Source organism: Mchenga conophoros, linkage group LG13 (assembly GCF_057382185.1).
Source record: "Mchenga conophoros isolate Kocher_MC1m ecotype Shallow Benthic linkage group LG13, M_conophoros_male_GT1.1, whole genome shotgun sequence".
Classification (NCBI taxonomy): Eukaryota; Metazoa; Chordata; class Actinopteri; order Cichliformes; family Cichlidae; genus Mchenga; species Mchenga conophoros.
The window spans coordinates 17,224,725-17,239,327 of record NC_140538.1 but is presented as its reverse complement, the minus strand read 5'-3'; the positions used below and the strand labels follow the sequence as shown (position 1 = coordinate 17,239,327).

At 40.0% G+C, this 14,603-nt stretch overlaps 2 protein-coding genes across 7 annotated transcripts in view; one reads left to right on the top strand and one right to left on the bottom strand.

The window, feature by feature from the left end:
• marchf8 (membrane-associated ring finger (C3HC4) 8) overlaps positions 1-3,432 on the top strand; it is a 90,967-nt gene extending 87,535 nt beyond the window's left edge. For all 6 annotated transcript variants that reach the window (XM_085296826.1, XM_085296829.1, XM_085296831.1 and 3 more), the window contains one exon: positions 142-3,432. In XM_085296826.1, coding sequence (XP_085152952.1) covers positions 142-446 — 305 coding nt within the window. In that variant the 3' untranslated portion in view covers positions 447-3,432. The remainder of the gene's footprint in view (positions 1-141) is intronic.
• Positions 3,426-14,058, bottom strand: alox5a (arachidonate 5-lipoxygenase a). Its single transcript, XM_085296825.1, has 14 exons — positions 13,807-14,058; positions 12,697-12,895; positions 12,504-12,585; positions 12,292-12,414; positions 11,587-11,693; positions 11,318-11,490; positions 10,189-10,335; positions 9,857-10,060; positions 9,695-9,781; positions 7,572-7,750; positions 7,261-7,382; positions 6,751-6,851; positions 5,444-5,614; positions 3,426-5,234 (listed from the first exon to the last, which is right to left on the bottom strand). Exons 1-14 carry the CDS (start codon positions 13,954-13,956, stop codon positions 5,055-5,057), a joined length of 2,025 nt encoding a protein of 674 aa, XP_085152951.1. The 5' UTR covers positions 13,957-14,058; the 3' UTR covers positions 3,426-5,054.
• Between the last annotated feature and the right edge of the window lie 545 nt (positions 14,059-14,603).

The following is a 14,603-nucleotide window of genomic DNA, read 5'->3' as shown; positions in this document are numbered from 1 at the left end:
AGTTAAAGGATGATCTGTTGAACAATTCACTGAAATGTGATGAATTTGCAGCAGCTTATAAACAGTCTTCTCTGTGTTTGACTTGTCCACTTGTTGATATTTATGTATTTATTTATTTTTTGTCTGTTCTCTGTTCCTCAGGAATCCTGGAATGGCCTTTCTGGACCAAGCTTGTGGTGGTGGCCATCGGATTTACAGGTGGACTGGTTTTCATGTACGTCCAGTGCAAAGTCTACATCCATCTATGGAGGAGACTCAAGGCGTATAACCGGGTCATATATGTGCAGAACCGTCCAGAGACATATAAAAAGTATCCACTGGAGAAGCCCCCCCTAATGGAGCCGAGTCTGGAGAACAAAGAGGCTCTGGCCCCCAATCTGTCAGACACAAACTCCTCCCAGTACACGGAAACAGAGGACTACAGTATGGAGGTGCTTCATGTCTGACAACAGAGTCTGTGCCATTGGTTGTCGTGCACATACTCCACACCCAAACAGGCCCGCAGAGGAGAGGAACAGTCGTGATCGGTCACTGAGGAACAACCGTACCCTTTTCCCTGAAGCCAGAATGACCCACGTCCTCCACTATCACCTTATACTCCCTAAACTCTATCCACAAAGACAGAGAGGCCATGAGCTTCCCTCTGCCTACATTCCTCCTATCACACTGTATTCCTCCCTCCACCTGCATCTTTTCCTTTCCCAGGAACAGACTCTTTACACTGACTTCTGTAAATGTTGGAAGAGGCCTGGTGCAAACCACTCTGTATACACACACACACACACACACACACACACACACACACACACACACACACACACACACACACACACACACACACACAGACTCTTTAATGTACACCTCTGGGAGAGCTGGACTGAAAAGAATGGACTTGCAAAAGGCTCTGGAGGTCTACAGGTCCCCGATGTGTGGTTTGTTTGTGGGTTTTGATCAATCTGTTCTTTTTTTTACCTCCTGTGAGTGTCGGGCTAACCTGCCATGGATCAGTATGTAGCGCCATGCATCAAGATCTCTGGAACATTCCAGATACTGCCATCTCTGCGGTCTGTCAGCTCCACGCGGTCTGGATCCAGCGAGACCTGGATCCGAAGATGCATCAAAGCACTTTTTATTTTTTAGTCCCCAAAGCACATCCCACCCCTTCTTCTCATTGCCCCCTCTTTTTTTTTTTCTTGTATCTTGTACGTTGTAAATGGGGGAGAGCAAACAAACTTTTCTTCAAGTGCAACATATGCTTAAAGATTAATCCTTCTGTGGATGACTAAAAGGATTTGGGGTTAAAAAAAATGAGTCATTTGAACGACGTCAGTTGCATAACTTTGATTCAGATGATGGAAAATCTAGCCACTTGACTTCTATACCCCATGGTGAACTTTCTGAAGGCTTTGAGAATGTAATCTTTTTAAAAATGATTTCAAAAAATTTATAAAATGAAAAAAAAAAATCATTTTTTTACTGGGAAATTGCGCTTTGTCTCGATCATAATGAGGCCCTTCGGGCATAAACAACGTCGCGCTTGTGTTTTGTTTTCTTTGTTTGTTTTTTTTTAATAGGTATTTACAGTTTTTAACATGTTAACTCGCTTGCTTAGCCATGGGACAAGCCTCGAGGAATCCACAGCTGCCTACTTTCAGTTTGTCCACTGAACTTTAACCAAAGGTTTTAACTACAAAAAAGAAACATGCTTTAGCTCCTACCCTGTTTTTTTGCATGGTTACAATCCAGCCACACTTAATCTTTTCACTTAATTAAGCAAGATTAAGGTGGAAGTGTGAAAGGATTCTTAGTGAGCATTTCAGATGAGTACTCGGTGTAAGTGTATTTTATTTGTTTTCGCTCTCTTACATGTTGGTCTACTTTAGTATTCGATCACAAGACAGCCAACTGATTTCTGGCTTAAAAAACACCTTTTTTTGCCACGTTTACTCCACAGTTAAGCATTAAGAATGACTTTGAAGTCAGTGTAACATTTCACTGCTGCTCATTACGTTCAGAAAAACTCAGTTTCTTTTAATAAAATCAATGCAATACAGCTGCTTATTTATGGCTGTGACAGAGTCGATGTGCATCATTGCTTTTTGAGGAGCTGACTGTACCGCCATCTGCTGGTGTTAAAGTGAAGGTGCAGCCTGAGATGGGCAGCGGTTGATTTCTCAGGTCGAAGTGGGTGTTTTTTCTGGGGGGGGCTCACAGTCATTGTAAGTGCGTTTGTCTATGTGAGAGCACAGCAATGCCCAGGCTCATGTTGAGCCTTACAGCCATTCCAGCAACACACACATTTTTCAAAAACTGTATTTGATACCAGTATACTGTCTGTGAACAATGATGGTCCAACAACGTACCTGACAATTACTGCTCAGCAGCAGCAATAAAGCGCTTTGGGGTTTTTTTTGTTTTGTGTTATTTGCATACTGTATTTATGTATATGCCCCACGGAGACTTGAGATCTGGAGTTTAATATAATTTTAATACATAAATGAGCCGAGGGACTTGTTGTGTGTCAAGTTGGATTAAGACCTAGTAATGAGAACCATCTCAGATTCTTCAGTACCCGGGAGGCTCAGTGCAATTAGACAGATTTTATTTTTTAAAAAGTGCAATTACCCTTTTGTTGATGTTCTGTTCTGCAATTATGTACCGGTGTTTAAAGTCCAGGATGTCCTCTGGATAGAAAATTACTTTCTTTATATTGTGTTGTATTTATTTTTAACTGAAAACAGCATATTTTTGTTCATTTACACACAAAAAAGACCCTTTCATTAGTGAATTTTATGCAACTTACACTTAATTTTTCTTCCCAGACACTAATAGAAGAAAATTATTTTCAGCCCTTGTTTTGCATGTAGTCATTCAGATAATAGAGTTGCTCAAAGCTTCAGTCCTTTTTTAGTTTTTAAATTGATTGTGGTGTCTTTTTACTTTCTACCCATAGGAGCTGGCTCCTTCAATGAAATATGAGAGGAGTTTTGTTCTAGTGTGATGGCTTTGGATTGTTTCCTCTCTGAACATCTTATCCTCTTTACCGTCTTTGCGTCACTCACCCTTTACGTCCATAATCCCACGGAGCAGAACATCAACTGAGACTCTTCTCAGCCTCACTATTTTAGGCTGTCTGTTGATTACCTGGTGACTAAAATTTGATCATGTCTGGGACTAGTGTAACTTGCATAAAAGCTACATTTGTTTACTACTGACTGGACTTGAACATATATGACTGTTCCCCTGTCTTATACCATTCCGCAAGTCTGTCTGTGAATTTGCTTTGAAATAGTAACTGTAAAGAATTTGGTAAAATGTACTTTTTTGTTTTTATGAAAAATGTTGATGTGCTTTCAGTTAATTTCCCACGTTTGAACAAAATATGTAGTAATTAAAAGAACAACCAAATAAAAAATTAAGTGACTTTTAAAACTTTGTGACTTTTAAAAAAAAAACAAGCAGGGACAAATACAGTCTTAATGGATAATTAAAAACATTTCAAAGGGCGTTGCGCTGTAGCACTTTAATTTATTTTCACCCAAATAAGCTGCAAATCATTTTGAAATCAGCTCTTTAGCCAGAAGCTGTAATGCCAGCGACAGAAACGTTCAGCTCGCCGCTCAATGATCTTGCCCTAAAACTTTTCTATGACAGAAATACAAACTTCACATTCAGCATATAGCAGAAAACACTGTTTGTCACCTTCTCTCAACCTCTTAAGTAATTGTTATGCAAGGGCAAGATGAGGAAAGACACCATCGTTTGAGTGAATGAAGGCAACACAATATGTACCCGTGGATCTTTAAAAAATAACTCTCAAAAACTTTTTTTTTTGTGATTGAAAAAGGTAAACTTTCACATATTCTATATTAATCACACACTAATTCTCACAAATTAGAATATTGCTTGCATAAATTACTATTCAAACATAATGATTAAACAACATATCTTCGGCGGTGTAGTTCTACTGCTGATTGGTCAGTTGTCCAGATGAAGATTGCCAGCACCCTCCTAAAGGAGAGCCACACTGCTGAAAAGGCTGGCTGCTCACAGACGCTGTATCAAAGCATAACAGCAGGAAGTTGACTGGACAGGGAAAAGGTGCACAAGCAGCAGCCTTGAGAGGATTATCAGGAGAAGTCGATTCAAGAATTTGGGAGAACTTCACAAGGACTGCAGGAGAGACATCCTTAGGAAAGGACCCACATCCGTAACATCAGGTCATTCCTGTCAGAAGCATCTTACATGAGCTAAGGAGAGAAGGAAGTGAACTGCTGCTTATTTCAGATGAAGTACATTTTCTATCAAAGTACGAGACTGGAGAGGCACAGGTGTTTGAATTCTAGTGTGAACTTTCTGGAAACTGTGATGATGCGAGGTGCTGGTTGTTACTGGTGGTTGGTCCACTGAGATTCATCAAGTCCAAAGTCAACACAGGCATCTACCAGGATATTTTAGAGCTTCACGTTTCCTTTTGCTGAGAGGCTTTATGGAGATACTGATTTCATTTTCCGGCATGAAGCTTAGCATCTGCCCACAGTGCCAAAATAATTACCAGATGTTTTTTCTGACCATATTATTATTATTATTGTGTTTGATTGGCCAACCAGCTCACCTGACCTGGACTACAGAGAGAATGTGTGGGGTATATAGTCACAGTTAGATGAGAAACACCGGACTCAAAAAGGAACACAAGCTAAAAGCTGCTGTCAAAAACACCTCAGCAATTTTGATTCATTTCAGGAAATATTCAAATAATTTGGGACCCTGGATTTTTGACCATAACCAGCATAATTAAAGCGTTTTTTTAATGTTCACTTTACGTATAATGAATGTAGATTAAATGAAAGTTTATCTTCTTGAATTATTACAATAAAAACCTTCAAAATATTCCGATTTTTCAAGATGCACAAGATTAAAAAGAAACCGCTTCCACAGAAATATCCCAATCATAGGTAACATAGAGCATATCTGGACAGCTCGGTAACATCATCAATCTTCAATCTGTATGTATAAGTATGAGCCTCTCCACTAAATTAGTCTTGTTTGAATTCTCAAACTGCAACACTGTTTGGGATTTTGTCAGGAGACATGTTGTAGTATGGTAGCTTCTTTCCCTCATTCCTCTTCTTGATGGAGCTGGTTATCTCTGCCAGCTCCTTCCTGAACTTTGCCATGGCATCCTTCACCGGTTTCTCTGTGAAGTGCTCATCAGGATACATTCCCAGGTACAACTGCAGAAAGAGTGAGACGTGATAGGTTTTTTAGCCTGGAGGAAGGCCACAAGGAAAAAGGAAGGAAAAAAGAAGTACATTCTGAAGCAGAGGAGAGCATCTTGGGAAATGAGAAATGTACCAAATGTATCAAACTTTTGATTGTTTTGGAGGTGTGTCTGTGCTGAGATTTGAAAGTGTTCGAACGGTTGTCTGTGTGCTTTTCCTACTTCATTCTCTTGGTATTGGCTGAGGGCCCAGACGGCCCCCAGGTGCCAGCTGGAGCGCCCGCGATCAGGAAGGCTCTCAACGATCAAATTCACATTGGCCAGACCTTTCTTGTTGGGTGGGGGTTTCCGCATGGTAGATGGAGCATTGGGGATCCAGGAACACCAGTCATACTACACAATGTACACAAAGATACAGTGTGTGCATTTACCCAAGTGCTGTACAACAGTACAAGTCTGATGTTAAAGAATAAATATTAAAGAATAAATATATATTCTTAGTACTTATTTTCTGATTATATTGTTTTATGTACTTTAATAATAAAGGCCTGTATAAAGCAGGGCCAGCTTTGAAGAATATAAAGAACCAGATTTAATACCGAGCAAAATCTTTCATCTTCTTCTGTTTTCTAATTTTACTTTTAGATTTCATAAGAAAATACTGCACCGCATATTACATGTGGAATTAATAGCTGCATAAAAGGTTTAAGATTTTATATTAAACAGACTTTTTGTAGGCAGACCCCATACAAATATAAATATACATATATAAAATACTGAAAACACATGGATGACCAGAGAATAAAGGGAGTTATAGGTTCAATTACCATGTAAAACATAATTCTCTCAGGGTGAAGTTACTGCCACATGTCCCCTGACAAAAGCCACATTCACTCACAGATTCATAGCTTTACTGTATCTATCACACACACACACACACACACACACACACACACACACACACAGTGGATGCAGTATCATGCCAAATGATTAGCAGAAGCCAGGGATCGAACTGCCGACCTTATGTGACCTTTAGTTCTCTTGGCTGCCACTCTCTTAGGATAGCTTAAGCTTAAATATTATTGATAGATAGAATTATTTCGAACATGCAAATATAACTGAAATAACAAGAGAAATAAAAAACAAAACTTCAAAAAAAAAATCATCAAGTTTTCATGTCTATATCTATGTCTACAGAATGTGTGTGCTCGAAATGTGTGTGCTTGTTAATGTTGTTGTGTTTATTGGGCGTTATTTTTTACCAAAAAGAGTAACAACCACTGCTGTAGGAAACGTAGTCACCACTAGTTTCACCTCAATCGGCTGCAGCAGGAAAACTTTGCTGCGGGTTTTAAATGCACACACTGATGCTTCAGTAGGAACAGTTTACAAAAACGTTTTTCTGTATTAATGAAACTTCTGCAGTAGCAAGTGTTTTTTTCTAATATTTCTGACATTTTTTACTTTAAGTAGGTACTTTTTGACTTAAAAATCAATGAATTTCCACTTCTAGACACGCCTCCATTTACCTGTCCGAAGTTGACAGCTGCATGCTGGGCTGAGGCAGTGAAGATAATAACGGTCAGGTACTCTATCAGTTCCTCGCGTGTCTTCACGGACTTGGGAAACTCTATGCACGAAAGTGGGAACATAGAATCGACAAAATGAGCTCCAAGCTTTTTTCTTTCTTTTTTTTTCCACCGCTTTTTTCTTTTGCAAGTCTATCTCTGCACATTGCACTCAGAATAGACAAGCGTGGTGAAATGCAGAAGCATTACAACATCAGGACTCAGGGAGTGACACAATCAGACTGCTGTGGCTTCCCTCCTTCACCCTTAAACTATTCATCCATAAGAGAGCAGATTTGAATTTATAATGCTGTCTGTTTCCTGTCATACCCGTCTTCCAGAAAACACCAGAGTAGGAGAGCAAGCATCTTTTCTCCTTGAGAAAAAGTCTGAATGGATGGTTGGGTGGTGTATTTTGCTCGATGCTGCATTAGCAAAAGAAACCTCACGCAAAACAACTCCTCTACCTACCGCAGTAATCCAGGTCCTGCATACCGAAGCTGCACACATCTTTAACAAAGGCCTGGATTTCTTCATCTCCCTGCACTCTCTCATCGCTTGTGTAATAAATATTCACAACATCAGACACAAACCTGTGGGGAAGAAAACGGATGTCATGTCACGTACAGAGGGAAAAAAATGCTGTAACTTCTCTTATTTGAAGCACACACACACACAAGGGTAGAAATCTTCCTACACCTCTCGCTGTTTGTTCTTTCTTACAACTGCCCTCACTCCTTTCTCAGTGCTCTGTGCTAAAACTTTAAAAAGTCATTCCTCACCTCTTGGTAGCCTCCCACACCTTGTAGCCATCATCCCTGTAGAAGTAGGTGGGCAGTTCCTCCTTACTGTCCACACCACGGGACTTGATCAAATCAGGGAAGCACAGAGACCTGAAGGTCAAAGTCTTCACAGCCCTCTGAACCATCTGGACGTGACCGCCTCCGCCTGTTGCATTCGCCTTTATGAGGATGCAGAACATCATCCTTATTTAAACTGAAGCAAATTTAACTTTCAGTCTTCAATAGGAATGCACTTTTGCTAAATTCCCTACTTCATTATTTCACTATGTTAGTTAGATTTTTGTTTGCTAAGCTAAGCCTCAGTGTTTTGCGAATAAAGGAAGATCCAGTTAAGTTTGTTTGTTGAGAGACTGGGTTTGCTTTCAGAGGGGCTTGAAAGCCTTTAAATACCATAGGAACCACAAATAGACCAGCAGTCTGAGAGCAAAGTGGTCTATACAGTACTACGAGATCTCTGAGATAAGATGACGCCTGATTATTCAAGACCTTTTATGTGAAGGCAAGGACATTAAATTGAGTTCTGGATTTACCAGGGAGCCAATGAAGAGAAGCCAATATGTGGGAAATATGCTATCTCTTTCTAGCCTTTGTTGGCTTTTCTGGGAGTTTTTAGGACATCATGATAGGAATCAGTTACAATAGTGCAGGCTGGAAGTAATAAATGCATGAACTAGTTTTTCAGCATCACTCCAAAACAGGATGTTTTTTTTATTTTAGAGATGTTGTGCACAAGAAAGCAGTCCTAAATATTTGTATAATATGTGCACTGGTGGACAGAAATGACACCAAGATTCCTCACTGGAGGCCAAAATAATGTCATCCAGATTAAGTAAAGGGTATTAGGGCCAATTACAATGACCCCTGTTTTATCTGAATATAGAGGCAGTAATTTAGAGGTCATCCAGGTCTTTAAATCTTTAAGACTGTCAGGGGCTGGGGCTGTGACCCAGCATTTTGAGTCACCTGTGTGATTTATATTCTTATATTGTATTGAATATATGCTTAGTTCTTGTGTTGTCATTATTAGTCAGGATTTAGCTGAGTTTTATTCTAGTTTAGGTTTCTATGCCCCCTTCTGTGAGTCTGTTCTTGTCTTCTGTGTTAGTTGTCAGGTCTACGTCTTGTCATGTTTACTGTTTATTTTGAAAGTCTTGTGTCCATGTTCCATGTATTTTGTTTTACTTCCCCTGTGGTGTCACGATGTTCATCTGTGTCAGGTGTATCCTCATGTATTTCCACTTCCCCTGATCACCTCCTGTGTGTATTTAGTCTGTCTATTGTCATTCTGTCTTTGTCAGGTCGTCTGTTTATTTTCCCTCCTCAGTACTGTCTCCTCCTGTGTTCTGCATTTGGGTCCATTCCATTAATACACCGGCGAATATCGCCGTGAGAAAGACATTCCTCCAGTTTACCTAATTAGTGTGTTATCTGGCTTCACGAATAGAGTTGCGTGCTATGCATGCTATGCCTTTGAATGATACTGCATAAGGGAATACAATATTATGGTCAGCAGTATCAAACGCTGCACTGAAGTCTAGCTGTACAAGCACAGAGAGGAGTCCACTGTCAGAGACCATAAAAAGATCGGCTTTAATCTTCACTAAAGCCATTTCTGTGCTGTGATGAGCACAAAAATTACTCTGCAGACGATTAGTTAGTTGTAATAGCCCAGTTAGCTGCTGGCCCATAATTATCCAAGACAGCTGGATCAAGTGACAAATCACAGCTTTGTAAGTAATGGCTTAATTACTACAACCTTAAAGGGCTGTAGTACACAGCCCATTAATAAAGATCAATTGATCATATTTGAGATTGAAGCATTAAATGATGGTAGGGCTTCTTTGAGCATTCTTGTATGAATTGGATCTAATAGACACGCCGATGGTTTGGAGAAGGTAATTATTGAAGTTAACTCAGAAAGATCAATCAGAGAGAATGAGTCTAAATAAATATCAATAATATGTTAAGCAGCTGTACGTAATGATGTGTCTGAGAGAAGGTTATGAGTATTTTTTTCCTCTAATGGTTAAAATTTAATTTGTGAAGAAATGAATGAATTCATTATTCATTAAGGTTAAAGGAATGATTATCCACAAACTCGCCTTGTCGAAGATGCCGCACTCACAGATGAGCTGCTCTCGAGCCTTGGTATTGATTGCGATGGTAAAACGAATGTGTGGGATGAGTAGCTGGGAGAAGGATGGACAACCAGTAAACCAAGGAATCAATAAGTCATAACATTTAATAATAAGCTGGAGTTTTACCTTAAATGCAGGGTGAACAGCAGGAAGCTGCCTGAACATGGCAATACCAAACACCTCTGTCATCAGATGTGTCCGGAGCAGGTGTGTGATTGTCTGGTGGTGGTGGAAGTCACTGGAGCGGACCCAGATCTTAGCCAGCAGCCAGTCGTACTGACCGTCAGTTGGCAGGAAGATGGGGTTGTCTTCACCTGGAACCTGGCCAAGCTGAAAAAGACCAGCGTGGAATGAAAAAGCAAGAGTTTCAGTCAAACTGAAATTTCAGCTGCATGAAGAAATGGTCGCCTGTTAAAAACAACGTAACACACAACTGCTGCTGTTGAGCATCTTTTTACCTGTATGGCTATGGGCATGATCTTGTTCTGAGCATTCTTGTATAGCAAACAGATCGGAGCTGCCAGGTACTGCAGTGTGCAGGGGTCTGTGGAGTTTGGAGTGATGCCGTCTAGCACCTCGTAGTCTACTATGTAGATGTTACCTGCCTGGAGTGAGAACACCAGTTTATTTTTTGGTTATAAGATTGGGCAAACCTGCAGTCAGCTGAGACTAAAGAAGTCACTTGGATGAGTGACGAAATGTTTCTCCCACTAAAAACGTCCAGATGAACAGAATCAGCTTTTGGAGAACACCAGTTTATATTATGCATTAGATCCCAAAGTGTGGGGCGCGCCTCCTTGGACACTGCTAGCATAATGGACAGGTTTTTTGATGGGGCTCCCACACAAACGCAAACCAGAGGCTGAAGCATCGCCAGATATGCTTCCAAACCCAAGACTAGAACAGCAGCTGTCGTGCCAAGGTAGGTATCCCCGACAGAATTAGTTTCCCCTGCGTCAGGAACACACGTTGGGCTCTCCAAATCAGGGACAAACAGTATCCCACATTCTTGATTTTTAGTTCACGAACGCTTCTTATAACGACTAACTATTCCTGAAACTTTGGAGGTTTTAGCTCTTTATACAGTAAAGTTACAGGAGGATAAAAATAATTATCAGGAAAAATGTCCTTCGTTTGTTAAAACAATCCCATCCGATACCACGTGAATAAACATATAATTTTCTGTTGTAGCCCTCAAACTGAATGGTAATGTAACGACACTCACTTTTCACTTTTTCACAAAACTAAAACATAGTTGTTTATGTTTTTAAACCCATTTTGCACAGAGAGACATTTTTTGAAAAATGTATTGACATCAGCGTTGAATATTCTTACACAGTCAAAAAAAATAGACATAAAATAATAACACAATAAAGACGGTTCGTTTTTCTGTTATTCAAAAGGGGGTAGTGGTTTATTTTATTATTTCTTGTAAAATAAAGGGGGGGCTGGCAAAAAAAAAGTTTGGGAACCACTGCATTAGCGGGAGATTTAAAGAGAGCTGTAGCTGCTGTCAACATAAACCTGACAAATTTTTCACACTGATAAATCCACTACATTCAGAGAAACAAACATAGCCATGTGTACCTCTATTTCCTCCTCCAGGGTGAGCTCCCTCTCCAGGCTGACAGCAACCATCTCATGAGTGACGGGAAACTTGTCAGGGAGCTTCTTGCACTTCCGGATCAGTACAGGGTTGCAACCATTCAGAAACTGGTATCCAAACATGAAATCCTCTTTCCAGTGTTGCATCACATACTCTGAATATTATATCATGTCAGAATCTCAGAGGAAATATCTAAAATATTTAATGTGATATAAGTATGTTTGTATAATGTAGTGTAGATGAAGCTGACCTGAAATGGTGTTTTTGATTCTCACAAAGATTTTCTCAAAGTCAGAGAAGTCACTCCAGGAGGACTGGAACATGTGCATGAACTGGTTCACAAACAGGTTCTCTATTCTGGAAAATCATCATCGTAATCACAATCACCGTTATGCACAACATTCAAGAAAACCAAAGAATCTGAAATTGGATGTATTTTGGAGCAAAGAATCAAAGAAACACTGCTGTTAAAATAATTTCAGGAAAAGAAAACGACGTCTGATGATGCAGCAATGCTCACTTTTTGACGTTACTTCTGTCCACAAAGCTGCAGCATTTCTGAAGAAACAACTGGAGCTCAAAATGGATAACTGGTTTAGCCATTCGATTATAATATTAGCATGAGTATTTTTGTTCACCCTGCTCGTGACGCAAACAGTTGTGTTTTGGATCTGTTTTGTGTTTGCATCTACTCGCAAGCTCACACGTCTGCCTACAAGCGCAATGCAAATGTCTCCGGTGATAAACAGACAATGACACCACTGTTTATGTTTTGGGTTTTTTTCCTGGTTAGCCCTGAGTACAGAAAATAAAGAGCATATCATCAGGCATCAGCCCATCGTTTGATTCTGAATGCTTTGCATTAAACAGGGGTTAAAACTCCACTGACTCCCTCTGTGCTGTATACTGAGGGACTCGTTCACCTTTGCAGGCAGTTGTAAGTGGGGTCACTTACGCCTTGCTGTAGTTCAGTATGAAGTCCACTCCTTTCTCACTGTCAAACTGGATGTCCCGGGGCAAATCCTTGTGTCTGTTAGCATCTATACTCATAGGAAAGCCTGGCTGCCACTCTCTCCATCTGTAAAATGCAGCAGTGTTGTTAGAAAACATCCTCATCAGCCTGCCTGTACCTCACAATAACAAGCTGGAGATGCAGCGCAAACTTGCCTGTAGGTTTTTCTCCTCCCGTCCAGCTCTTTCTGTCTGTGCTGCTTGACCAGACTGGTCTTATCATCCTGAGGCAGATGTGCTACAAGAGAAAGAAAAAGTGTGGAACTCGTTTTTCCCACTGCAGGTTGACAGATGAACAAGACAAAACATGTGATTTGTGTGGCAAACAAACAAAACAAGAGATGACTACCTCGTCCATCTCGGAGCACCACTTCCTTGTCATTCACCAGCCAACAAAAGCAGGGGAACTCCAAGTAGTCTCCAGATGGGGTCTTGACAGTGATGTACCTGCAGTACCAGTCGTCTTGCACCCAGTACTTCTTCTTCTCAATCTTCACCAAGACGATATCACCCAGGTTCTCCCCAACTCTCACCTCATAGGAGTCCACCTGAAACGTGGTCAACATCTACCGTCAAAAGTGAATGCTGAAAACTGCCAGTTTATTATTAAATGGGGGAAAAAGAAATTTCTAAGCATATAATATGGGACATTTTTAAGTAAAAAACAAAATAGAAGCATATGCATGTTTGTAAGTGGGTTGAATCTATAATCTGTAAACAAAATAGAAAAACCTTTTTAATATATTATTTGAACTGAAAATTAAATCTAAGCAATCTAAGAAATTAGAAATGAGTAAATTTAACATTTATAATATAAAATTCACTTTCTGTAATTTCCCATTGTTTAATTTATACCCATAGATTTACCACAATCAACTGTAACATTAAAACCACCCCCCTGATAGTGCATAATGCCCCCCTACTGCTGCCAAAACAGGTCAGATTAATCAAAGCGCACAGGGCCTCTGAGCTCTTAAAATGGCTGTTTGGCACAGAGGTGTTGGCAGAAGGTGACCTCAGTCCTGTGGGGCCTTTTGTTTTGTACTGAAAGTAATTCTAATTTTGAAAGGTGCTACTTTAATAACCTACTGATCATCTCATCGGGTTATAAAAGTGGCTCCGTTTCCGTCACTGCACACAGCAAAATCTCCAGTGTTAAATTAACACTAGAGAGTGTCTATATGGGTCCACTCTGAGTGTTAAATACAACACTGTTGAGTGTTAAATGAACACTTTTGACAGTGTTATATGTTTAAAAGCAACCCAGTTAGTTTTGAAGATTAACAATGACTAACACTGAGCAGTGCTGATTTTCTAACACTGGAATATTTCTAACATTTTGAGTTATTTTCCAGTGTTAGAAAATCAACCATACAGTTATCAGCTGTTTGTGATCATCATCCATGAATATAAAATAAAAATAAAACAGTCATCTTCGCAGCAGTTTTTCATCACTTACCGCTCCTCTCTCAAAGTCATTGTAAAGAGGTTTGTCCAGGAGCGTTCTCTCGCTGCACCCCTCCGTGCCCACAAGTGTAATATAGATGTAATCATCAGTCCCCGCAAACCACTGGTTCCCTGTGGCAATTGTAACTGTATAAGAAGGCATGACGACCACACAGGACGTAAAGAACTCCAGCAATGTCCCAACAACGTCTGAAGGTGAAGAAATCTGCAGTAAATCTCTTCTATTATCACCTACGAGAGGTTGAATCTGAGATGTTTAGCAGCCGTTGGTTCCCCTTCTTGCCTAAAAGCTTTTCTTCGGTGATGTAAACTTCGCACTTGTTGCTACAACTCAAGCATCAAGATATTGTATAATCATGTGACAGGGGGAGGTGCATGACGAGAACTAACTGACCTCCCTGTGATGTGACTGACTGCCACGCTTTGACTTGAAATGAGGTCAAAATATAATATAGCCGTCCTTCCTCTGTTATTGTAGGTGTTTTAAGGCCTACAGACATAAATGTGGACACAAGAAAAGGTGTCTTATTCCAGAAACAGGTATCAAATTAAACTTTCTTTCTTTTAAACCTTCCTTTGTCTGCAGACAAAGGAGTTTTTTTTAATATGTATATAAGGGACAGCATCCCTGATTTTGGAATTCCTTTAGGAAAACAGAGACGAGCACGACAACCTACATTAAAACACTAACAGACTTTAACTAATTTGATGTGAAACTGTATCAAAAAACATATGAGTCTCTATTAGGTGTATCTTTTGCATCTGTGTCTCATTTACAAATCAAATCAC

Bases quoted from the DNA above. Each gene is read 5' to 3' on its own strand.
- alox5a (XM_085296825.1), bottom strand. From the start codon at position 13,956: ATGCCTTCTTATACAGTTACAATTGCCACAGGGAACCAGTGGTTTGCG. The intron at 9,782-9,856 runs GTAAAACTCCAG...TCCTTCTCCCAG, and splicing joins CTGTTCACCCTGCATTTAAG to CTACTCATCCCACACATTCG. The intron at 6,852-7,260 runs GTAGGTAGAGGA...TTTCGTGCATAG, and splicing joins GCAGGACCTGGATTACTGCG to AGTTTCCCAAGTCCGTGAAG.